At 37.5% G+C, this 27,072-nt stretch overlaps 1 protein-coding gene across 2 annotated transcripts in view; it reads right to left on the reverse strand.

Annotated features, from left to right (window-relative positions):
* gnao1a (guanine nucleotide binding protein (G protein), alpha activating activity polypeptide O, a) overlaps positions 1–27,072 on the reverse strand; it is a 98,351-nt gene that overhangs the window by 57,643 nt on the left and 13,636 nt on the right. For both annotated transcript variants that reach the window (XM_055174988.2, XM_055174989.2), the window contains exon 3: positions 18,680–18,821. In XM_055174988.2, the coding sequence (XP_055030963.1) occupies positions 18,680–18,821 (142 nt within the window). The remainder of the gene's footprint in view (positions 1–18,679; positions 18,822–27,072) is intronic.

The following is a 27,072-nucleotide window of genomic DNA, read 5'->3' on the forward strand; positions in this document are numbered from 1 at the left end:
AAAAAATGAAGAAGAGGAGTTACTACCGCGGGAGGAGCGAGTACGAGTCATGCACATTACAACACAGTTTAACTTATGATTCACTATATGTTCGTGTCATTTACATAATATGTAAGTGCCTATTTCCAAAATAAGACAGAAGTCTTACTTACTACATGCAACTCATGACACGGTTGGGAAAATCCACCGCATCAAACACACACGCAAAACTCTGCTGCTACCCCAGATAATATACTATATCCATTGTTTTCATGAGGCTGGCTTTCTTCTCCTTACATCCAAAAACACACTTCTTCTTTCGTGCCATTGTTGAGTTTTCAAATTAAACAAAGCTGTCGCGTGATATGATGTTTGTAAGTTCTAGCGTCTCCCGCTGATTGACGGGTGGGTGGGGTTTTCAGGGGGAAGTGCCCCTTAAAATAAGTGATACGTATAGAAACCCCTGAAACGTCAGCTGGACACGTAATCAAAAAATGTTTTTTCCGAAACTTGTACGAACCCTGGCATTCGGCACAGAAATACTCCGGAACACGCCCTACTGCTTTTTTGACACTTTGCCTACGTTTAGCATGAGGAAACAATAAGTCAGAATGCATGAAATACCATTGAACCCCCCCTTTAAGCTTAAAATCCTGAGAACACTATTAAAAAATTGCACTTATTTTATGCAATTGTGTTTAATGCTGTTTCTGGTGAAGATAGTTCACACTTCACTTCAAGAAACACGAAGTGGTACAGTTTTGTACATGTGTACAATATTTTTAGACCCTTCACACCATCTGTACATCTCTCTCTCTCTCTTTCACCCCCCTTCCTCACCCCTCACATCTCTTCAACCCGGCGTGAGTCTGTATGAAGGCCTGCCAGGCTCTTGCTATCTGTGTATGTGTGTGTGAAGCAAGCAGCTTCATTGAAAGAGCACTGTGGCCCCTTGTCCTGTCAGCCCCAGTTAAGAGCCAAACTGGTGGAGGCTCAGCTGTTTTCTAGGGGGATTAGTCCAGTTCAGCACACAGCACTGCTTTCCAGTGACTCGCCAGCCCTGGCGCAAGGACAGGATGGGGGTGGAGCTCCTCTGTTCGTCCAGGCACGCAAAATGCCCCAATCCCAGAGAGACACGCAGGTCGAGGTGCATTTATGGCTTGAACATTACTGAGAAACACGTAACACAGAGAGCCCAATGGTGACTTCTCCTTTATAATTCTTATGGTACTGTATATAAGGATTGGTTAATATTCACAATGCACAGAGAAATGCATGCCTAAAGCAACACATGTATAATATTTAGATTTTTTGGGAAAAAGAGGGTGAAATGGATTAGTTGATGACAAATATGAGATTAACTCTTTCCCTGCCACTGACGAATTATCTGGTCAATTAAGAGAAAACGCTTCTCTGCTAATGACGAGTATTTCCGGCAATCCATAATACCGCTAATATCCACCAGATAGCACTCTTCTGCAACTTATAAAACCTGGAAGTATCGCCCTAGGGCAAACAGCTGTATGTCCATGTATGTTTTGAGGATCTGAATCTGATCTCTATCAAAAGTCCTTCACAAAAATGGAATTATCTCAACTTTTGCTCAAGATTTTGTGTTTTTGAAGAAACCTACCCACATTTGAGAGGTGATAAAAAGAGAACTAATGAAACTTTTTTTTTCGAAGTCCGAGGGTCTGTTCTTTCATTTGATATATTGTATTTTTATATTTTTAAAGAACAACATTTTCTGGAAGGCATTATACTTTTGTGAAATCATAAAAAATGCTGGCGCTGGCTGGCAACTTAAAAAAAAACGCTGGCGGGGAAACAATAAATTGGTGTTATATAAATGCAAAGAATGTTATTCGATTCATCTTCATTTAAATAAGAATAAAGTGATCTGTGTTAGATCTAGGCTCACATAAGGATTTTTATCAACACTAAATTACTTTGTAAAATATTTCAGTACTTCATGACCTTAATGCCAGGTGCAAAGTTTGTTTTTTAATAGCCAATGAAACTGACCTAAGATTAATAAAAATAATTTACATTTTAAGAATTGTACTGATTATGCTACTTTCTGTAGGTGATAAAATGGCATAAAAGTCATATTAATCTACAATATGTACACTGTCAGAAAAAATGGTCAAAAAATGTCTCCAGCTGTCATTGGGGCGGTACCCATTAAATGGTCCTAATATGTACCATTTAGATACAGATATGTATACATTTTGGTACCAATACCCAGCAACCAAAAACAGAGAAAGTGAAATGATGGCAAACTATAGACCTGATATAGTCCGACCGTGAGTAACCTACTTCTCCCCTAAATAACCTTGAATTTGGTTACATGGCACTTTTGCCAAAATAACCTGGAGTTGTATGATATTTCATCATGTAAGCAAAGTCAAGAAGGTTTCCAAGGTCCAAAATTTACCTTGTTTTAGCCAAAACTGCTTGTTGGGTATGTACCTCTGTGGTACTAATGTGAACTCTTCTGCAGGATTTACACCAGACGCAGTAGAGGCGGCAAGCACGAGTGATTTACATGTTAAGACAATGCAAAGACGCGAATAGACATCCTGCGGCGCAGTACGCGCGGGCAGCGCCGATGGAGCGTTTTGCACGAATTGAGGGTTGCCACGAGAAACACAGAGTTTCGGCGGAGTCGCAGAAGCCCCTCCCATGACCCGAATTTCTGCTTGAATGTCTCGAATGACTAGAATTTCATAGACTACACACAAATATCGCGGTTTTGCCACCTCTACCACGCCTGGTGTGAATGCACCATTAGGTGCAAATGTGTACTTTTTTTAAAAGGGTACCACCCCAGTGACAGATAGGGACAATTTTTTGACCAAGTGTGCAGAAGGAATGTGTGTTCACTATAAGGAATTGAAATTGCTTTATTACAATACTTACACCACAACATTGTTGCAGCACATAGCTGGTTAAACTGGATTGCAGGTACTTAGCGAACAAGACACTGAAGTACCTCACACAAAAATATTGCAACTGTTTAGTAAATATTTAAACTGGTTTAAACCCTGAGAGTATAAACCAGTTCCTCGCTGATTGCTGTTTCACCACTGGCTTGCTGTGCCGCTGAGACTCTCAAGACTCCATCAAATTACCCATTAAATAAGAAAGGAGGAAAACAAGAACACTTAAGCCACACTAGGAGACAAACACAAGCACAAACGTGTGACATCATCCAAGCAATGCGGCTAACCTCCTCTTCTGCACTCCCCAGTTAACACTTAAGCCTCTATTACCGTCCGCACTTGTTTTGAAGAACTGTTTCGTTTTTTTGCTCTTATGTTAGTATTTCCATTTTCATCAAGTCCACGGTCAAGCGTCTTCCAAGTGTTTTACAATACACAGTACACCCAACATTTTTATAACTTCCTTAGGATTATGAGAGTCATGAAAGGGATTTTTATTGACAGGATCAAACAGTCTGATCTCATGAGAACTCCTAATCGTAATTATTTGACAAGGTGGCTAATTCGTATGAATTCGATCAATGTTACATGTAAAAAATTTACAATTATTAGAAAAAAGCAGTGGTTCTCAAATGATTCAGCATGCATCATCCACCCCCCACCACCACTATCATCTAGCCCCCCTGGCACCATCTCTTGCCCCCCAGTTTGAGAACCACTCAAATAAAGTTATAATAAAGCACCACCCCTATACCCAATCCTACACCCCATCACTGGTACAAAAGCAGACCGTACCAAAACTCAAATGACATTGTATGAATTCATATGAATTATCCACTGCACAACATAGTTACAATTTGCCATGAGATTGTGTTGGATACACATATCTCTTTGTTAATCTTTATGTTACAGTATCTGTACTAAAAAGGCACAACAGCAATGTGCAAAACACAGTTGCTGGACTAAAATCCCACTCATCTTGTACATTAAACATAAACATAGTCAAGAGCATAATTACACTGCAGAGGTGGCACAGAAGTGACATTTAGGTGTATTTACACAAACTGTTTAATGCTGCTCGGAGGTGGAAAAACAGCCTTTGATACTACGTAGTTGTTAAGGGGGACCAGAAAACACTTAGTCAGGGATCACTTAAAAGACATAATTTAGTCTTGTGTCCTTACACAGAATTTTAAGCAGGCAATTTAAGATGGATGAGATGAAGAGTTTTTTTATTGTCCTATTATATATTAATATTTGAATATTATGCCTCTGTAGGATTAGGGACAACTTGAACAGTGGTATAGTGAAATCTTTAAGCTCATATCTCACCAATTTTGCCCAACACTACAGAAACACTATCGCCCCTTCATAGGTAAACCCCTAACCACCATCATTCATCAGAAAGGTGAACATATACACTGTTAATTACTTCCATAAACAAGCAGAGTAAGACTCAGCAGAACATAAGAGCCCGTCACCATCTGTAAAACTGTAAGCCGAGTTGTCCACTTAAGCCTTGTTTACGCTTGACATTTACTCTTATAAATTGTGTCATAAATTTTGTCAATCTACAAACATTTACACTTCCTGTTGCACTGCTCTTTAAAATGACAGCCAGCTGTATGAAGAAAATATCTCAGATATACTGAACTAACTAGAAACATCAGTTGTAATTTAATGACACACACCTTTACACTTGCAAAGCATAAACCAAGTCAAAAACAGCTACTTTTTCCCACAACCCCTACTGGAGAGAATTAAATGAAATTATATGGTGCTTTATCTAGAAATTGTTTATATTGTAAACCACAATGCAAATGGCAATTTCTTGACCACTGAATAAAACACTTGTGAATGAAAATGAGAAATACTCACGTTTAACTACAGTCAGTAAAAATGATCAATTAAACAATGTCCCAAGCTGTCACTGGGGCAGTACTCTTAAAAAAGTTCTTTATATGGCACCATTTAGATGCAGATGTGTATACATTATACCATTATGTACCACTGAGGTACTAATATGCACTCTTTGGGACCAATATGTACTTCTGACGCATTACTATGACCTTTTTAAGTGCAGTATCAGCACAGTGACACCTAGAGACGTTTTTTTTTTCACTTAACACCACTTCTAAATTTATTCTGTGATAGATCACCTTTTTCGGTTCAAATTCTAAATTTAATGTGTGATCTTTTTTCTAAAATAAAGCAGTGCATTTTACACTATATATATTTATCACAGAATAATTTAAGAAGATGTGTTAAGTGTAAACACTGTCAGGAAAAATGGTCAAAAAACTATGACAAAATTACCAGTCAAGTCTCGCAAAAATGTGTTATTTCTCCTCCATTTTCCATCAAGATCTGGCAAACCCTGTGAATTTTCAAGGCTAAGGGGCTGTTAACACATGGTAAGATGCATTTGGGTGATTTCATGAAATCCAGATTTAGAAGGTGTCCAGCATCATAATTTTTAAAAAGCCCGTAAAGCCATTTTTTTTTGCACATATAAGATTAAGGACTGAACTTACAATAACCATTATTTTTAGAGGATTTTAAAAAAATCCTATAAAATTACTTAAATTTTTTAGATTATCAATATCAAAAATGTTCATTACCGCAACATAATATTACATTAAATATATGCATTTACAAACTCATGTTTCGGTAATGAGAACTAAAAAGTTGTCTGGGTACTATGACAAACAAAATTTTAACTTTAACTGGAGAGATAAAATAAGAACTGCTTACCTGGTAGCCATCTTGAGTGTCACAGTCAATTATGTCCCTTCCAACATTTTTTTTAAATGTTAGTTCCTTGAGTGCTTAAACAATGATTGAAAATTGTTGCGGAGAATGAGAAAATTGGTCTTGGACACATTAATATTCCTTATTATTGTCTCTACATTTAGCAATGATCACCAAACACCACATGTTTCTTTACTGTAAATGTTTATAGTATAACATGCACTAAAGCTTTTTATTTTTTAGATTTTTTTAATTATAAATATTTCCATGTCAAAGAATCCAAATCCAGTCATGGACACATTGCGGTAATGAAAATGTTCCCCTTAAATGTGGAAAAACAACAAAATTGGTTTGTATGATGTCATTTGAAATCATGTGCAAAAGAGTACATGAAGAGATGTTTTTAACTGTATGCTTCTTATTTTGAATGCATTTACTGTTTTAAAACACCTCATAAGTCTAATTTCATGAGAATCACCCATTTTGGTCTTAAACAGCATCACCAGGGTGCAGGTTTCTCCTACAGTATGATCCCAGCAGCTTCAGATTCCAATCTCACTGTCCTGTTCCATTTCATTAACAATGTGGATAGCTCTACCAATCACCTATTACTCTTGATCCAGAGCCTCATTGCTTTCCTCGTTGCACAGAACTGTGCTTTTTTAATCTGACCTGGCTTGAGAGGATTTGACGAAAAGGGATTGGAACAAGGGGTGATTTTTAGCACGAATGTCCACTTTGGAGGGGCCATTCATGGAACGGATCATATGATATGAAGGAGTCATTCTTGGCAACAAAGATGTCTATAAAGGTGCTGGAAGGATAAATTCTGAAAAACAAGTCAAATCGTATTCAGATCAAACCTAAGGGCCCTGAAGCCTTGACTGTTATAGAATGAGCCCACAGGCTTTTCTCAATGATACTCGAACTGAAAAATAAGGCTATGGGAATCGCGGAAATACACATTCATAGGAACACAGAATATTGGGTGTTGATGACTTTAATAACTATATATATAACCCATTGTTTATTGTTGAAGAACAAATTTCTTTCCCAATCCCTCTCGGTTGACTTTATTGATTGGTTTAGGGTAATTTTCAGGATGTCAATCATTTGCCAAATGTGTACCTGTAAACAAAACAGCAACTGCTGGAACAACAAGACCAAACCTCTCATCCTAAAACTCTCTATGTACATGCATAAATTACATTCTTATAGCTTTTCACAGTTTAAAGCTCACAGAGCCACTGCAGTAATCTTAAGAAATTTAGATACAGCATGACACACATTATTGTAACTGCCAATAAAAACCATTCCTGGCTGTTGAGGATCAAATTAAGCAATACTCTTAGGGGCGGTTTCGCAGGTTGGGCTTATCCTAGTCTTAGACTAAAATGCATGTTTGAGCTGCCTTAATTTAAAAGCACCTTGTACATGCATATCTGAACATATTTAAAGTTCCATTGATTTGCTTCAAGATGCACACCACCAGTATCGCTATTTGTAAGCTATATTTGTCAAAACAACTTAAATGTCCTAATATAGCTAAGACCTAGTCCTGGCTTAATCTGAACTCTTTCTGGGAAACTGCCCCATTGTGATTTAATAATTGACGTTTCTACAATTCCCAATATGTATTGTGTTACCAAATAACCGTAAAAGAGCAGTCAAAAATCTTTGACTTTCACACAACAGACTATGTAAGGCAGATGAGCTTCCCCAAATGACTTTTAATAGCCTAATAAAACAATGTTAAATGCTCCAATAGTCACCAACCATGTTCCTCGAGATCTACCCTCCTGCATACTTTAGATCCAACGCTTTAGCAAACTGGCTTCTAATTTTTAGGCAGCCGTGAAAAGCTTGAATAGCAGGTTCATTTATGTTTGATTAGGGTTCGAGATGAACTCTAAGGGAAAGTAGATCTCCAGGAACAGTATAGTGACCACTTTTCTATCTATTGTGCCCCCAAAAGGTTATAATAGGAATCAGTACATACAATATAATTATTTTAAAGCTTGCAAACTTAAAAGCCCAAACAAAGTATCTATATAGTTCATAATGTTGATAACTAGTACCTTCCTATATGGAAAGAGAAATAATGCATCAATGCTTGTGTCTCTCAGAGTTAATACAGTAATGTGCTAACAGTTCAATAAATAAATGTAAAAAACCCTTCTTTTCTTTCTCGGCCAATTCAACACATATCGCACAAGGCCCACCAAACCTACTTTACATCTATCAAACTAAATAAAAGACATGGCTGTTTTTTTCCCAGTAATCCTTAGAGAGCCTTATGGGGTGAGTTCATGACCACAAATCGATTTTATATTGCATTTTAAACTTTCATTCTTCCATTTGTGCTGGTTTTGAAAAACACTTTCTAAGGTCATTACTCTTAAAGTCTTGCTGTCACTAGGAGATATATGGCACTGACTTGACAAAAAACTGCAGAAACTCTCCAATGCTTATATTGTTGCTGCTTCATTTCAAAGGCATATATGAGTGTCTAGTAAATATCCAGTTGCTGGCCATATTGTCAACTGACTTATTTTTTCCTTTTTACGCAACTACATGGTACAAGAAGCCATGCGAGGACCGTGACTAGACTAGACTAGAAACAGGAATAGGCTAGACTGGACTGGAATAAGACTAGATAAGACTGGAATAAGACTAGACTAGACTGGAAAAAGACTATACTGGAATAAGACTAGACTAGACTGGAATAAAATTAGACTGGAATAAGACTAGACTAGACTGGAATAAGACTAGACTGAAATAAGACTATACTAGACTGGAATACGACTGGAATAAGACAAGACTAGACTGGAATAAGACTGGAATAAGACTAAACTAGACTGGAATAAGACTGGAATAAGACTAGACTGAAATAAGACTGGAATAAGACTAGACTGAAATAAGACTTGAATAAGACTAAACTAGACTGGAATAAGACTGGAATCAGACTAAACTAGACTGGAATAAGACTGGAATAAGACTAGACTAGACTGGAAAAAGACTAGACTAGACTGGAATAAGACTGAAATAAGACTAAACTAGATTGGAATAAGACTAGACTAGACTGGAATAAGACTAGACTAGACTGGAATAAGACTAGACTAGACTGGAATAAGACTAGACTAGACTGAAATAAGACTAGACTGGAATAAGACTAGACTGGAATAAGACTAGACTAAACCGAAATAAGAATAGACTGATATAAAACTAAACTAGATTAGACTGGAATAATACTAGATTAGACTACACTGGAATAAGACTAGACTATGCTGGAGTAAGACTAGACTAGACTGGAATAAAACTAGATTAGACTAGACTGGAATAAGACTACACTAGACTAGACTGGCATAAGACTAGACTAGACTGAAATAAACCTAGACTAGCCTGGAATAAAAACTAGATTAGACTTGACTAGAATAAGACTAGACTGGAATAAGACTTTAAGAATATCTTAAAATATATCAGTGCTATTGTTATGTCTCGAGATACACCACAGTAGAGTTTATTTATAAATTATGCTTTTAAAAGTGATTTAAAATCCTAATTTAACTAAGGCCTAGTTCTGGTTTAAGATAATTCCTGTCCGGGAAAAAACTCCATAACCGAATAGATTAGAATAGAATACTACATTAGACTAGACTAGACTAGACTAGACTAGACTAGACTAAACTGGCATAAGACTAGACTAGACTGGAATAAAACTAAACTAAACTAGACTGGAATAAGACTAGACTGGTATAAGACTAGACTAGACTAGACTGGACTAAGACAGAATAGAATAGAATAGAATAGAATAGAATAGAATAGAATAGAATAGAATAGAATAGAATAGAATAGAATAGAATAGAATATGTACTAATTTTAAAGTCAAGTGTGTAATTTCTTTTTTTCTTGGCATCAACAAACAAGTCTGCAAAATAGTGATTGATTCAGAAAGGTTTCCCAAACATTGCCATTGGTCAGCCTAACAAATAGCTTATTAGAGAAAACAACACATAACAAAAAAAATGTAGAAAAACACATTTCTAATTAAATTATGAAAATGTGACCTTTTCGGCTGCTAAGAATCATTTTCCTTTTATCTACATTAACCCCTGAAGAGACTTCCTACCACATAATCTGAACAGACTGGACTCACTTAGTTAATAAGCAGTGATGCAAGTCATTATAGTGATGACCAGGGGAAATGTACCAGTGGTCCATAAAGCAAACATCTGTAGAGATTCAGATTAGATTTTCTACAAGACGGAACAAAGGGCTCTTCAATTCGTTTTCTCTTTTTTAATTTTCTTTCTCATGGTATGGCACAGCTGTCAGTAATGCTATTATAACAGTTCTCAAGGGCAAATGTTCACCCTCTAAAATCACACATGTGCATTTTCACGCTTAAACACACAAGCATGCACAGAAAGAGTGGTGTAGCTGTGGTAATAAGAGCTGGCCATATGTATTAGACGTGGACAGCTCACTAGCCCACTGACTGGGACCATCTGGCTGAGGTGCTGTTTGTTCCTGATTTTTTTTGTCCTCAAATTAAGAACGAACAGGACAGGTCTCATCGTGTGACAGCAGGATAATTTGGGCAAGGGCAGACACCAGGAGAGCACCAGACATATTCATCACACACTGAGTGGTTACATTAAGACCACTGATGCTGATCTAAAGCATAAACCAGATAAAGCATGGATATTATTAGTATATTTACCTTACATAACAGTATACTGAAAAGGCAGCAAAAGTGGAAAATGTCACACTTTCTGTGATTAGTGTAGCAAAGGCCCTGAAAATCTCAAAGGATAAGTTATTATATAATCTTTTATAAAAAAAAGTTATGCTTTTTCTAAAGGAACTTCAAGGTTTCCCTAAGCAAATATACACTCACCCAAATGATTATTAGGAACACGTGTTCAATTTCTCATTAATGCAATTATCTAAATCAACCAATCATATGGCAGTTGCTTCAATGCATTTAGGGGTGTGGTCCTGGTCAAGACAATCTCCTGAACTCCAAACTGAATGTCAGAATGGAAAAAAAGTGATTTAAGCAATTTTGATCGTGGCATAGTTGTTGGTGCCAGACGGGCCGTTCTGAGTATTTCACAATCTTCTCAGTTACTGGGATTTTCACGCACAACCATTTCTAGGGTTTAAAAAGAATGTTGTGAAAAGAGAAAAACATCCAGTATGTGGCAGTCCTGTGGGCGAAAATGCCTTGTTGATGCTAGAGGTCAGATGAGAATGAGCCGACTGATTCAAGCTGATAGAAGAGCATTTTGACTGAAATAACCACTCGTTAAAACCGAGGTATGCAGCAAAGCATTTGTGAAGCCACAACATGCACAACCTTGAGGCGGATGGGCTACAACACCAGAAGACCCCACCGGGTACCACTCATCTCCACTACAAATAGAATAAAGAGGCTACAGTTTGCACAAGCTCACCAAAATTGGACAGTTGAAGGCTGGAAAAATGTTGCTTGGTCTGATGAGTCTCAATTTCTGTTGAGACATTCAGATGGTAGAGTCAGAATTTGGCGTAAACTGAATGAGAACATGGATCCATCATGCCTTGTAACCACTGTGCAGGCTGCTGGTGGTGGTGTTATGGTGTGGGGGGTGCTTTCTTGGCACACTTTAGGCCCCCTAGTGCCAATTGGGCATCGTTTAAATTCCACGGCCTACCTGAGCATTGTTTCTGACCATGTCCATCCATTTATTACCACCATGTACCTATTCTCTGATGGCTACTTCCAGCAGGATAATGCACCATGTCACAAAGCTCGAATCATTTCAAATTGGTTTCTTGAACATGACAAGTTCACTGTACTAAAATGGCTCCCACAGTCACCAGATCTCAACCTAATAGAGCATCTTTGGGATGTGGTGGAACGGGAGCTTCGTGCCCTGGATGTGCATCCCACAAGATGCTATCCTATCAATATGGGCCAACATTTCTAAAGAATGCTTCAGCACCTTGTTGAATCAATGTCACGTAGTTCTGAAGGCAAAAGGGGGTCAAACACAGTATTAGTATGGTGTTCATAATAATCCTTTAGGTGAGTGTATAATCATTTTAATTTTCTATACGATTTGCAATCTCTGGGAAATGTGTAAATATTTTTTGTTTATCTTTTAGCAATGATCATTTAATAAACAAAAATTAAATGACAAAATATTAATGGGGAACACGACTGGAAAATTAACCTAAAATAATTTACAACAGGACAGTAACAGTCAACTGTTGGTCTGTAGTTATAGGTAAAATTTTATTTCCATACATTTCATACAGAAAAAACTTTGTTTAGACAATGTTTAAAGTTTTAAAACTATGTACAAATCTTGAATTTTTGCCTTTATAAAGGTAATAAGGAAATAAAATGCACCTTATTCATGGAGCATAGGTTCTGTGGTATAAAAATTCATAGAGATTAACTGATTAACCTAAAATGTAATTAAGATGCAGCAGGAATAATTATATTTGGGATCTGTGTAGATGAGCTATAAGAAGAGACCCAGACATTACTGATTTCAAACACCAGAGACTTGACACAATAGTCTCAATTAAAATGGAGGCTGCAATGTAATCTGCTGGGATGGGGATCTGTTAATACATCTGAAGGGCTCTCCTTCTCCCTCACACAAAATTAATTTACACATCCTATAAATAAATCTAACCTTACCCTCCTATATTTAACAATAGTACAGACTGCATATCAAACCACAACACAAAACATATATCAAAATGAAAAAGTGGGTGAACTGGACAAGATCAGAATGTTAAAATGCCACTTTATGGTAATACTAGTGGTCCGATACATGTAATATAAATACAAAAACAAAACTAGTTAATTTTAATCCATGCTGGGTTGTTGGGTCAAAAATGCTGGGTTAAAAATAACATCCCAGCATTTTTAAGTGTGTACACTGGCTACTGTATGTTGATAAAACATACTCTACTAAATTAAAAGCACTACATATTAACAGGAAGAAATTTATTTAACAGCAAATTTTCACAAGAGCTCATTTTTCAGCCAATAAACCACTTCATCTGGGATGTAGAGGTATGGATTGGTCATTCATATGCCTGATTCACAACAGCAGCTACAGCCGCAAAGGAAAAAGCTGTATAGAGAAACAAATGGAGGCTGGGATGTAGACATCACAAGCAGTATTGCAAAATAGAGTGGACTTTAAACTGGGACAGTCATCTTTGCTTTCCTTTCGAAATGTTTATCCTAACTGAGTACAAGCAGATGCATACTCCCTTACGCATGCTTTGGACATCCTCAAAGGCTTGGTTCTATCAACATCTTCTAACACACACATTTGTGCATACACTTACACCAGATGTTCAACGCACACAGAAGTGGGACAGGTACCACATAAAACCTTAAAAAATAATAAATCATTCCTAAAGCAGGAAATTACATGTAACACACAAACAAAATGTTTATGCAGCATATTTAACAGACCAAGTATTATTTGAATATTTATCACAATAAGCATGCAAAGGACTAGCCCAACTACTGTTCTATTTATAAGATGTGCGTCATAACTTCCACATAACCAGGTACTTTTCTAATTTGAATACAGGTGTATCAAAATACAGGTTTTATCCAAATTAGCTTTATATTAAGCTGATGATTATCCTGATGGGTCTCCTCATTGGATAATAATACGTGGGTGTGGGAACACCACTAGGCAGGGTTCCCACACCTTAGTTAACTTCAAATTCAAGGACCTTACAAGGACTTTCCAGGTCCAATACCCTCAAATTCAAGAATTGAATGGGGGGACACATTTCAAGTAAGAGCAAGGTTACATTGTGTTACCTTTTAAGATACATTGTTACAGTTCCCTTTGAGGGAACTCGCGCTGCATCACTGCGGTGACACTTTGGGGACGCCTCCAGGGGTAAGTGCGTATGAATGTGTAAATCAAATTCAACCAATGATGAGGCTTAACGACAAAGACAGGGTGACGCAGGAGCCAGGAAGTATATTGCTATCTGAAATATTGCCAAAGACGGTGTTACAGGGACGCAGGAAGTATGGCAAGGGAGACGCAACATCTCGTTCTCTTCTCAGGGAACAACTGTTACATACGTAACCCAAGACGTTTTCATGTGTCAAACACAACTATGCAAAAAATAATTTTGGTATGAATCAACATTCGCATACAGAAGATATAAGCATTTAAAGTGAACAGTTTAGAATGTGTGCTTAAAAGGCTAGAATTTTATGATATTATCCTACACTACACAGAGAATATGGATTTTTTTCCAGAAAACTTCGTTCATAAAATAGATCATGCACTTTCAATGACCTGTATCTATGTATGTATATTTTCAAAAACTTCCCAGGGCCTTGAATTTTTCCCCCAGATTCACAAACTTTCAAGAATTTCAAGAACCCGTGGGAACCCTGACTAGGGCATTTGAAGGACTGTTGGGAATAGCCTAAGTCTCTTCCTTATTCCCAAACTATTTATCCTCTGTTACACACACACACACAGAAACACACAAACTCGTACCAACACACTAAACAACCATGTACAACCGTGATGATTTGGGTAGACAGCGAAACCCCCCTACGAAACTTAAAGAATGTCCATTTCCTCATTTACATTACATTTACACATTTAATTCCTCAGTATGAATGTTTCCTGGGATCAAACCCATGACCTTTGTGTTGCTTTCGGGGAACATTACTGCACATATTAAATGCTGATCTTTTACATCCAGGTACACATCATAAGTTAAGATCTACTATTAGTCAACATATTTTTAGTGGCCTAAGGCCTGATTTATGCACATATAGTACAAGTTACTGTCCGATCGCATCTGTTTTGCCTGAAAGAACAAGTTCTTTGTACACTGTAGCATCCCCCCATAAAATCGTTGTGTAACAAACCACAATTCAACACCTAATATGCATTAAATGGAGTTTGCATGCACATATTTATCTTTCTAAGTGAATACGTAATGGAAATGACCTCAGTGGAGAACGCTTGCCATTGTGTCAGCCCTAATGCATCATTTTAAATTTAGAGCTTTTCGTTTTAACTCACTCCGTGAACAAATAATTCCCCTAATTCTGACTGCAGTCCTATTTCTCAGTTCTATTTTGGGAGCTTTTCGAATACACATTCGCATGCAGTTGTCACGCAGTCTGGGGACACCCAGTTTGGGTTTTCTGGGCAGAGTTTGGGTCTTTGCCACAGCAGTGCAGAAGAACCAGAGGGCTAAAATGGCAAGTGCACATCTGTGTCCATCTGGTTGACAGGCACTGTGGCCTTTGCCTATTCAACACGTGTGGAATCCTGGCAGGGTCACACTGACACAGTGGGCGCAACGGAAGTCATTCTGCTCAGAGCGGCAGCCATTTTAGTTCATTATAACGTAATGGACCAGTATGACATGTCATCAGATCATGTGTTGAGTATACGGTAAGCCATAAATCAAAATAGGGTTAATGGATGCCTACCACATAATCTGCCATTACATTTCTCAGCTTTAGAACAATACTAGCCTGGTTAGCAGGACAGCTGTGTGGGACATGCCATAAAATAAAGTCTAATATGGCTACCATAGCCTCATTGGTTGGAAAAGTGTCCATCCATAGTGTTTATGGCATACTAGTTTTCAGACATAATACACGGGAGTACATGGTTGCCTCATTGATGCTGGGCAGAGTCCGTCAGTGTGACATTGCCCATGGACACAGACTTGTGGAATGTGTTGAGAGAGAGGAAAAACAAGACGTAACCATGGCAACAGAGCCAGATTGGTGAAAGAGGAGATATGGGAGGGTGATGTGGAGGAGAGAGGGGGCTGTGAGATTGCATACAAAGGCCGACGGAAAGAAGAGAGAGAAGGTGGAACGATGAGAGGGTAAAAAGAAAGGAGGAATAAGATGGGGCAAGAGACCCACAGAGAGAGAGAGAGAGAAAGGACACAGAGATCTACATGAGTGGAGTTGTTGAAAGAGCAGTTCCAATAAAAGCTTCTCACCTCAAATTAAAAAGGTGTGAGCCAGCTGGCCTCCACAGCCTGAAGCAACAGAGGGCCAAAGAGTTTGTGTGGACGTGTGATTGGTTCTCAGCATAAGCGTATGTATGCAAAGCAGCTTTGGTATGCATTCGTTTTTACCTTCACATTGGATCAAAACCTAAAAGGAGCATTTAAAGACATCACAGATGTCTAGACACAAGTCCAGACACAAAGACGTTTACTTAACTGTCCTGACTAAATTTATTTATCGTAAGATACCTTGTTTTATTCAAATTCAGCATCACATGTATCTGAAGACAATGCATGAATGCCTTGCAACAAGCTAACTAAAGAAAATTCAAGGACACCTCTGTCGAACATAAACTTAGAAGCTACCCAACAAAGTAAAAGTCACTTTCAATCGCATTGACACATAATGCCATATGCTATCTATAACCTCTTTTACGGGTACGCAGATATGGTGTCTTTCAAGCTCAGCTTCCTGACATGTAACTCAACCTGGAAACAAAGAGGTTTTCAATTTCTCAAGAGAGAAAATATCTAAATCGATGATTGCTAGATTTCAGACGACTGTTTCCTCCATTTCAACGCTTTTGGTTGAATTAAAATAAAATATCGCTTCCTGCTAGGCCAAATGACTTCAATGACATTATGCAGAAAAAGCAGGAAATGGGCACCACAGTATTATGAATCTTATATTCCTACTGATGAAAAGTTTATCAGAAAAATCTTTACATAGAAAGCAATTTCACCTGGAGCTTCGCCTTTCCTTTATGAGTATTTCACTTATAATCTAGGTATTATGTATTGTGGGTAGAGTCTATCAATGGTTCAACATCACCTCTTATTCAATTACATGCTTTGGCGAAGCACAGTCATATGACTTTCTTAAATAAGCATCTACAAGTTTTTCTGTGAATATTTCTGAATCGTGGTTTATAATGCACATTGTCGAAACTTTTAGAAATCTGTTCACCTTCGAGCAAGAGTAGGCTAATAGTCGAGCAAGAGTAGGCTAATAGTTTTAAAATCTTGACATTAATCTATTTTCATGTGATATCTCAAACTTTGTATAGAAACAAGCTATTGGATAATGTATCCCTGTTTTTTGAATACTCATTTCATAAATCACAGAAACCAGTTTATACTGTACTAGTAATAGATCATTGCTGCATCCAGAAGAAACGAGTTGGTTTACCACTAAAGATGCTAAGCCTGTAATTTACTGACCCCTGCTATCTGACTCAGCTGCTGATTCATCTTACATTTAACAGTTCATGCTGCAGTGTGTGTGTGTATGGAGCAGGCAGTTATATGTATGTATGTATGTATATATGAAGGGTTTGGTTCCAAAACGCGATAAACGCCATTAAAAAAAAAAAATGAGTTACTGCCAAAATCAGTATCATATCAGGTCAATATTTAAAAGTAAATTCTTAATGTTACGCAAAATGCAATATCCGTGTGTTATTCTGTCATCTTTTCTCCCTTTTTTCCCAAAACGCAATAAACGCCACTCGTCCTTTTCTGCAGAATGCAATAAATCCGCTCAACAAATCACAGCGCACAATTTCACGCATTGTAAACAAACAATGGCAGCGCGTTGAATACACGGACTCCAAGTTTTCCTCATCTTATACTTCGTGATCAACAAACAAAAACAAAATAATACTTTAATGGCATTGATAAACCTGTGAAACGTAAGCCATCAAAATCTAATAACTTACGTGAGAGGCACTTGGGAGACAGAAAATGCCGGTTGCTTGTACTCCTAACAGCATCAAGCTTCTTACCCCAGGGGATCTTATGAAAAACTTTCAATTATTTTATGCAAAGTGAACGAAAATCGAACAGGATCAAAACATTTTACAGCTGATCGTTTGAAAAATGTTAAGCGACGACGTCCCAAGTATAACCTCAGCAATGACAGTGTTCGTAATATGACAAAGTAAGTGTTTTGATTAATGCCATTAATGTTTATTTTTTAATCAGTGTGTACAACTAGTCAACTAAATGAATATAACATGGCAAAGATGAATGCACATTTATATATATATTTAATAGATTTATAGAATTTTGGAAAAAAACTTGTTATGGATTTATTGCATTTTGTGGAAAAAAATTTCAGTTTTTACAATAAATCTTTGAAAATCAAATTATGGATTTGATTTTTTGATGTTTTTATAACCTAAAGATGCTATGTGAAAGTTTGTAACAGAAAATAGTGGTTTTCATCTTGTCACTTTCTTGGTATAGAAAACACGTTTTTACCGATATTAGTCAAAATGGATTTAATGCGTTTTGGAACCAAACTCTTCATATGTATGTATATAGATCGATTTGTGTCTTATTATAGTTGGCAGTTCCGTATTTGTATTGCATAGTGGAATGGTCAAACATATCAAAATGATTAAACACACATCTATAATATAAATTCATCATCCTACTCATTCCACATTAACATGGTGTGCACACACAGGTCAAAACTTGAAAAACAAATGTGCTCTCATATCATTGCAGACAATGTGCAGCATTGTGTGAAGGGCTGTTAATTTAATGTGTTCATTAGTACAATTAATAAGAAACAATATTAAATGCCCTCTAAGCCATACTTACATTCATATAATGTGAAACAATCTCCCATAATTAAGATAAATGACGTTTAAAATGACACCCAAATGGAGAAAATGCATCTTTAATGGGTTTTCCCAGCAATAGTTGATATATTTACAATTAATCTGATGAAACAGACAGTGCATCATATCATTAACTTATCATTTATACTGCTAGTCCATATAAATAGTGGTGGTTGGTAACAGTATTTCTTAAGTCGCCAAATATTTTTTCCAATTTAAATATGGGTATTTGCTTCACAGTAAAATTACATTCGACCCTCAGTGTTATAGACAATTCCTTCTATGGGAATGTCATTCTTAACAAGCGTTACAGCTTATCAGGACTTGTGTTGTACTCACTTTACGCTCCTTGTCTCCGTACTCCAGCCCCAGTGTGTCCATGGCACGCACGATAGCAGCCAGAGACTGAATGGTGTTGCTGTAGACCACGGGCTTGTACTGCTTCACATCATCACCAGAGAAACCATCCTCATGGATAATCCTACACAAACACACACGACAAATGATGTTAGAGAGTGCAGTTGTGGCATGTGTGTCTGTGTACAAGCATGTGTGCATCTTTGTGTGTTCATCGCTGACAGATTTAACAAACATCAATTGTTCAGGCAAATAGTGTGTTTGGTGAATGACACACGAGGTATAATGAGGCAAGTGTGTGTGTGCATGTTTGCATTGAAAAATGATATGACTGGGTTTCCATTCAAGTAAATTGTGAGTAATAATAACATACAAATACTGCACGGAAACAAACAATCAGATGAGAATTAACTAAAACAAAAAATGTGCATAAACAACAGAATACAAATGTTCCTATACCAGTATCATGTGATTTTGCTACAACAAATCATGTGACTCAATAATTAAACATGACTCGTGCTCGACTCGCCTCTATAAGAACCGACAGGCTTATGACATCAAAGTATTGCTTCTAAAATCGCTCTTGCGGTTCTTTGATGTCATTAACCTGTCAAATCTTAAGTCGAAATGTTAAAATATTGAAATCAAAGCTTGCCATTATTTACCTGATGGAAATGGCAATTCTTTATTTCTGCAATGTGGTACATTTACAATGTGGATGAAAACTTTAGGATTGTATAAATAATGCATTGTACGAACTCTTTCTCTGTGTCTCATGGCTTCAAAAGGACTTAAGAGCTCCATCCTTCCGCTCCTGTCCTGCTCTTTGTTTCTAAGCCTTGATAAATTTAATTAAAGTTTGCTTTATTGCCATTAAAGTTAATATACTTAATTGCCAAAGCCACAGACTGACAATTAGATTTAACATGATCTACATCAGAGGATTTCAACCTTAGAGGCCAAGTGGGACAAATTATTTATTTATATTTTCTACGTTTAGTTGAAGTGAATTCAGTTGACGTATGAGTCAGAAAGATGTGTTGTGCACACATGTGTCATCTTTTAAGGGTGCCAGTACAGTATATTATGTATATTATATCTTTTAATTTGCATAATTTAACCAGGCATGTCATGGTACACTGTACATTGAATTACACTGGAAGTAAATAGCAAATGATAAAGAAAGTAATAAATGACTTCACAATCTTTATGCATGCAAACAGAAAACGCTGTATTAAGCTGCAATCAGATGCATTCAGATTAGCAGCAACTAGCAGTAGCAGAGTGATGCGATCTCATTGATAATTTATATGGAAAATTGGTGACTTTCGGCAACACAAGCGACAGTGACCGTTGGTGACTGGATGGGGCATGTCCAGTCGCGCAACAAAGTTGAGAAATGTTTAACTTTATGCAAATAATGAGCGACTTTCGGGAGCGACTACCAATGAGAACGAAGCAGTGCAGTTCACGTCATCCGTCTCTCATCAGTTACTGGAGTGGACGTTACTTATTTGTTTATGACAACCAGATTTAGAAACGCCTCTTTTGAAAGAGACGAGCGACAAAGTCGCTTATAATGTGAATGTACCTTTAGGGGTGATTTACATATCGCGTCTTTTGTGCGCTCAAGTTCGTTATTTCAAATGTAGGCGCGCATAAAGAAAGCAGCGCGCTCGTTTTCCCAGGCGTGTCCACACCGCATTGAGTTAAAAACATTTAAACTTTTCAGAAAGCCGCAAGCGCACTGCAGGTCATGTGACAAGAACCAACCAACAGTCGCGTTTTCCGCGCGGTTTTAGACACAAAATGTGAACCGCTCTTGCTTTAGTTGCTGTTGCCACTACTATATGTCAAAATAATAATTGTTTAATTTCAAATGGTAATATGGATACACTATTCAGGGTTCCCACACCTTAGTTAACTTCAAATTCAAGGACCTTTCAAGGACTTTCCAGGTCCAATAACCTCAAAATCAAGGACTAAATGTGGGGACACATTTCAAGTGAGAGCAAGGTTACATTGTGTCACCTTTTAAGATACATTGTTACAGTTCCCTTTCGAGGGAACTCGCGCTGCATCACTGTGGAGACACTTTGGGGATCCCTCCAGGGGTGAGTGCGTCTGAATGTGTATCAAATTCAACCAATGGTGAGGCTTAATGACAAAGACAGGGTGACGCGGGAGCCAGGAAGTATATCGCTATTTGAAATATTGCCAAAGACGGCGTTACAGGGATGCAGGAAGTATGGCAAGGGAGACGCAGCGTCTCGTTCCCTTTTTAGGTAACAACACTTACATACGTAACCAGAGACTTTTTATGTGTCAAACACAACTATGCAAAAAAGCATTTTGGTATAAAATCAACATTCACATACAGAAGATATAAGCATTTAAAGCAAACAGTTTAGCACTTGTGCTTAAAAAGTCTAGAACTTTTATGATATTATCCTACACTAAACAGGAAATAATATGGAAGCATAAAATAGATTCAAGCACTTTCAATGACCTGTATCTATGTATGTATATTTTCAAAAACTTCCCAGGGCCTTGAATTTTTTCACCCAGATTCACAAACTTTCAAGCATTTCAAGGACTTGTGGGAACCCTGACTATTGGAAGAAAAAAGATTCTTGTAGTGTTTTTAGTTATCATACTTTATGTCAGGCTTTATTGCGCAGAATTGTGTAGGATTAAATGCTGTCCTGTTTACATAGCCAGCTATGTTACCCTGTTGGTAGATTCCTGAATGTTTCTGTCTCTTATTTTGTCTCACTTCCACTGCTTACACAGATAAAAACATTTTAAAAATATTACTAAAGTAAGTAAAATAAAGGACAAATGTTTTTAATCTGGAAAAATTAAAGTAGAACTTTCTTACTGTGCTGAAATCAAATGACAAAAGGGGCCCCACTTTTACTTGGTCCCTCCCTGGCCAAGTCTCCTAATTCAATTGATCTAGTTGCAATTAGGTTAGGTTAGAAATGGACATCTGTCCATTCAGCCATACTGAAATATGGCCTGTGCAAGTCATTTTTAGAAGTAACGTCTCTGAATGAGGCTGTGACCCCTTTTGTGTTTTTTATTGCACAATGCTATTGCCTGGTCTGACGGCTAAATCCCGTGAATGATCGTGTCAGCATCCAAACAGTGTTCGTGTGGCATGAGAAAAGCCAGACAGACTTGCGTAGCCTGGCATTATGCAGACCTAGACATCACACTGGTTTATTAGCCTGGTGCCAGAGAGAGGTGTGATGGGGTATAAAAAGTTTCGCGTGCAAAACACACACATACACACAAACTCAGGTGACCTGAGGGCTGCTAACCACCTGTCTACCATTAGCTTATTAAAACATTTGCTCTCATTGTCAAATAACAGTTCTGAAGAAATAATAAAATGATTTTATTTTAGCATTATGTTGGTTATGGGGCTGTTCATCTTAAAATTTGAATATGCTAATAAATTTCAGTCTATTTTTAAGTAATGAATACACTTTCCACAGCCTAAATAGGTTTGACTAATGAATAAATAAGCTATTGAAGTCTTTATGGTTTAATGGCAAACAGAGCCCAGCTATGGGAATGCAGCCCTGTGAAATATTTTATTTGTTAAACCATATTTTATGTGAATATAGGTCTACTTTATAAGCAAATAAATCTGCCTGTCCTAACAGCTGGCCCTTGAAAACCAGGAGAAACCGTTACATTGTGATCATGAGGTAAAATTGAATAGTGGTTCAGAGTATCTCTCTCTCTCGCTCTCAATTCGCTCAGATGACCACTAAATAATTCAGGAGATAAAAATAACAAATGTTTAGGGTCTTTTGAAAGTCGCAATATAAATAAGGACACCGGTTTTTGATACCCGAGGGAGGATGGAAACATTGATCTGTTTCAAATGTGAGACACTGTAAGTAGACTCTCACTGATAAGGCTCCTGTTCTCCTGTTCCAGTCGACCTGGCAAAGACCAAGGGCCTGACACATACACACTTAGTCACTAATGTGTGCTCTGAGATCAGGATTTTGTCCTGAGGTCAGACAGGTTCCCACAGAATGAGACCATGTGTCTGGGTGGGGTTAGAAGTTGCATCAGGTTTTTGACTATTCTTTTTTGAATCACATGACCTTAGTTGTGCTTGTTCTGTACATGGTCATCTATCCACATTCCACAAACTCCATATACTCGGTATAGCAGCATGTCAACATAAGTTTGAAATGATGTTACATTTTAAATGAAGTACACCTGGAGTGAACTGTGCTTATAGTGCTCATTTAAAGCATTCACATATAAGCTTAAATTCAATGAACCACTCAAAAAATAATTAGGTGCATCCCGAAGGCCGACAGAAACTATCAACAAGATGGATGTGATCTTTTGTACTGTTCATTAAGCACTGCTGCAACAGCTCAACTGGTAGCATATGGTGCTTGCAAAGCCAAAAATACAGGTTTGATTCTCAGTGAAAACACATACTGATAAAACGCATAACTTAAATGCACTGTAAGCTGATTTTGAAGTGTTCACCAAATATCCCTACTGAAAAATCCAGCTAAGACCAACATAAGCTGGTGAGCTGGTTTTAGCTGGTCCCCAGCTTGGTTTTAGCTGGTTTTGCTGGTGAAGGAAGCTGGTTTTGCTGGTGTAGCAAGCTGGTCTAGGTGTGTTTTGGTCACATTTTAAGCTGGTCTAGCTGGACTTAGCTGGTCATGCTGGAATACCAGCTGGCTCACCAGCATGACCAGCTTTGTCAGGCTGGGAGGACCAGCATAAACCACCTTAATCCAGCTAAAACCAGCTAAAACCAGCTACCAGCTTATGCTGGTTTTAGCTGGATTTTTCAGTAGGGATATACCACCATAAATCTGGCAAAAGAGATGTGCTGCTCAGGTGTGAATGTTATCTTCAATCACTCTATATCAATGCATCTTTGGCGTTGCCAGAAACACAAAGTTCGCTGATTCTTTCAATATTTGTGCAAGTTAAAATGCTTGTAATACTGTGCTTAGGCCTACAGTATGTAGCAAAGAAAAATGACAAAAGGAATCTGCACGCCATGTAAACATTCAAAGTTTGATTTATAGAGAATAAAGGTTTCTTTTTTCAATGCATGCACTTTTAATCTTTGTATAGCGCTTCTTGAATGTGTTAGCATTTAGCCCCATTCATTCTTATGGCTTCAAACAAAAGTTTTATTTCGTGCCACCAGTCTTACTCGTGTTACTACTCATGTAACAGTCTTTAAATAGGGAAAACATGGAAGTGTTTGGTGGCTTCTAAATTCATCCCTGTTTGGAGCCATAGGAATGAATGGGGCTAGGCTAAATGCTAACACATTCACAAGATGCTGTACAAAAATTAAAGTGCACAAATTGATAAAAGATAGGTATGTATTAATTCGTCTTAGTTGAGGTAAGAACACAGTAAAATATTGAAAAATGGTGGTGTTTTCCTTTAAGTGACAACAGATTACAAAAGTGCACCAACAAAAAAGTGACTGTGCAGAAAAAGAAAAGAAAAAATAGCAAGATAGCAACTGTTCAGTGCTTGCATCTTCTCAATTTAAACCTATACATTGTTTAAGACCTTAACTCAAAACATCAGAAATTTAAGAAGGTACTGAATGAATACTTTATTATACAATGACTGAATAATGTATACATGCAGAGCTCAGGTGCAAAAGCTGCCACGCCACATACTTTTTTCATATTTTTTGAGTTATTTTTGGTCAGACAATAAATTTTTACAGTATGTACAGAGAACAATATGCACTTCCTGATTAGAGTATGCATGTTTAGATATAAATCTTTACATCAGTTCCGCATGAGTGCCTTCCTCATAAAATATGTCTAAAAAGAAGTGGTAAGGAAAAATTGGTCTTAAAGGGACACTCCACTTTTTTAAAATATTCTCATTTTCCAGCATCCCTATTTTTATTGTTTGGAATCGATTCAGCTGATCTCTGGGTCTTGCGGTAGCACTTTTAGCATAGCTTAGCATAATCCATTGAATCTGATAGACCATTAGCATCACGCTAAAAATAACCAAAGAGTTTTGATGTTTTTTCCTATTTAAAACTTGACTCTTCTGTAGTTACATCATGTACTAAGACAGACGGGAAATTAAAACTTGTGATTTTCTAGGCCGATATGGCTAGGAACTATACTCTCATTCTGGTGTAATCATCAAGGACTTTGCTGCCGTACCATGGGTGCAGCAGGCGTAGTGATATTACGCACTGCCTGAAAATAGTACCCTGCTATTGAAAGTAACCAAGGGGACTATTTCCGGGCACTGCGTAATATCATTGTGCCATGTTACAGCACCAAAGTCCTTGCTTATTACGTCAGAATGAGAGTATAGTTTCAGGGATCAAAATCTAGCACCAATATAAAAGAATGAGCAATACGAAGTTGTTATAAGAAAAGACAGCGGCGCCTTTAGAAAGTTTGTGCGAGTTTAACACTCATTCTTTTCCTCTGGTCTGATAGGTCTGATCTTGAAAAGCCAGCATGTGGGTGGAGAAAAGACATCATTACAGCATCCCTTCCCTCAGAAGGACTTATTATAGAACAGCTCATTAAAGAAGAAAGAAAGGAGAGTGAGAAAAAGAATCATACTAGATTGGAAAACTTATGCCAGTCATGCATGAAGACTGTAATTTCCCACAGTTCAAGACTGTCTGTGAGGTGATTTGTGTGTCTGTCCTGAGAGGCAGAGGATTTGACCGGCACTATCTCAAGCTGAGCTTATTACACACACAAACTGTGCTCTGTGACCTGTGACATGGGTTGAATACCCTTCATTTTGGCAGACGCTTTTATCCAAAGCAACTTACAGAGTTTTCAAATTATATGTTTTATCAGTATGTGTTTTCTGGGATCGAAGCAATGATCGAAGCGAACAAACAGAGCTACAAAAATACTTCTCATTATAGGGGTAAATCATATAAACAAATAGCATGTGCTGTATTGAGCTGGGCAATACATTAAATATTCATATCTATATTTATTGTCTGTTTGTTCCACCATGTGTTTTTCTTACAGCTGCTTTGCAATATTGGAAAACTGTAAAAAGTGCTACAGAAATCACTTTGAATTGAATTCATGATGTGTTTTTGATGGTGATATAAAACTATGAAACATGGTGAAAATTGTGATTATTATCAGGTCTATTTTTGGACATTAAAGTCAGCATGAAATGAAAGTTGCGATTGTCTTTATTTTCCTATCGTAACGTATATCTGAGTAAAACGGCTTCTAAAATAAAATGTCAAAATGTAGGGCGGAACATAATTTCATCCATTATTAACTGGTTGGATCATTGGAAGTTGGCATTGCTAACAAAAGATGAGAACAATCAACTGCACCTAGTCCCTAGCTCTGCCGTTGTGCCATAACTTGTGACAGAAAGAGAAGTCTTTTCGAGGGGTGTTAACGTTTTTTAATTAAAGATTATTAGGGCACATGAATTATAAGAAATTAAATAATGACGTGCACAAATAAATCATTTATTTGAAAAACACTATGCGGCAGTTTCCCGGACAGGGATTAGTTTAAGCCAGGACTAAACCTTAGTTTAATTAGGAAATATAACTAGTTTTAACAAACATGCCTTAATAAAACATTACTTGTGTGCATTTTGAGCAAAACAGAGAGTACTGAAGTATTTTAAGTAGGGCTGTCAAAAGATTAATTGCAATTAATCGCATTCCAAATAAAAGTTTGTGTTTACATAACATATGTGTGTGTACTGTGTATAATTATTATTTATATATAAAAACACTAGCCTGGCTCCGCCCTCCTATGTTCTTTCGCTTAATTTTAATTTCGCTTCAGTACTACGTCTGGGACTGCTCTGTAGAGTTTCGTTTTCTCCTGCAAAAATCTGCAGGACCAATCAGCGAACAGATGGGGGGCTAAGAACGATGACGTTGCGGTCATGCGTCAGTTTGAGTTGTAGTTCAGTAATGGCAGCGGAGAAAGACGTGAGAAAAGCTATTCGGTCCGTTGTAGCAAAACTGCCGAATATACAGAAGTTAAAGCCGGAGCAAGAACCAGGTTTGCTAAGTTTTGTTTGTCTGATTATTCTTACTTGTTGTTTCCGGCCGGTATCGGTGCATGATATACGTCACGACCAAACGTTAGCGATTGGTTATGGCAGATTCAGAGTGACTCTGGGCAGATGCAATAGTTTTAAACTTCAACAGAGGACCCTCCTTAACAGAAGTAATGCTTTGCAATGGAGCGTGGCCAGACTCTCTGTACAAATGAAATGAATGTACGAGAGTCTGGTTGTACAAATGAAATGAATGTACGAGAGTCTGGTTGGACCAGGCTATAAAAACACACCCAATCATGTATATATTTAAGAAA

Source organism: Misgurnus anguillicaudatus, chromosome 15, assembly GCF_027580225.2.
Source record: "Misgurnus anguillicaudatus chromosome 15, ASM2758022v2, whole genome shotgun sequence".
Classification (NCBI taxonomy): domain Eukaryota; kingdom Metazoa; phylum Chordata; class Actinopteri; order Cypriniformes; family Cobitidae; genus Misgurnus; species Misgurnus anguillicaudatus.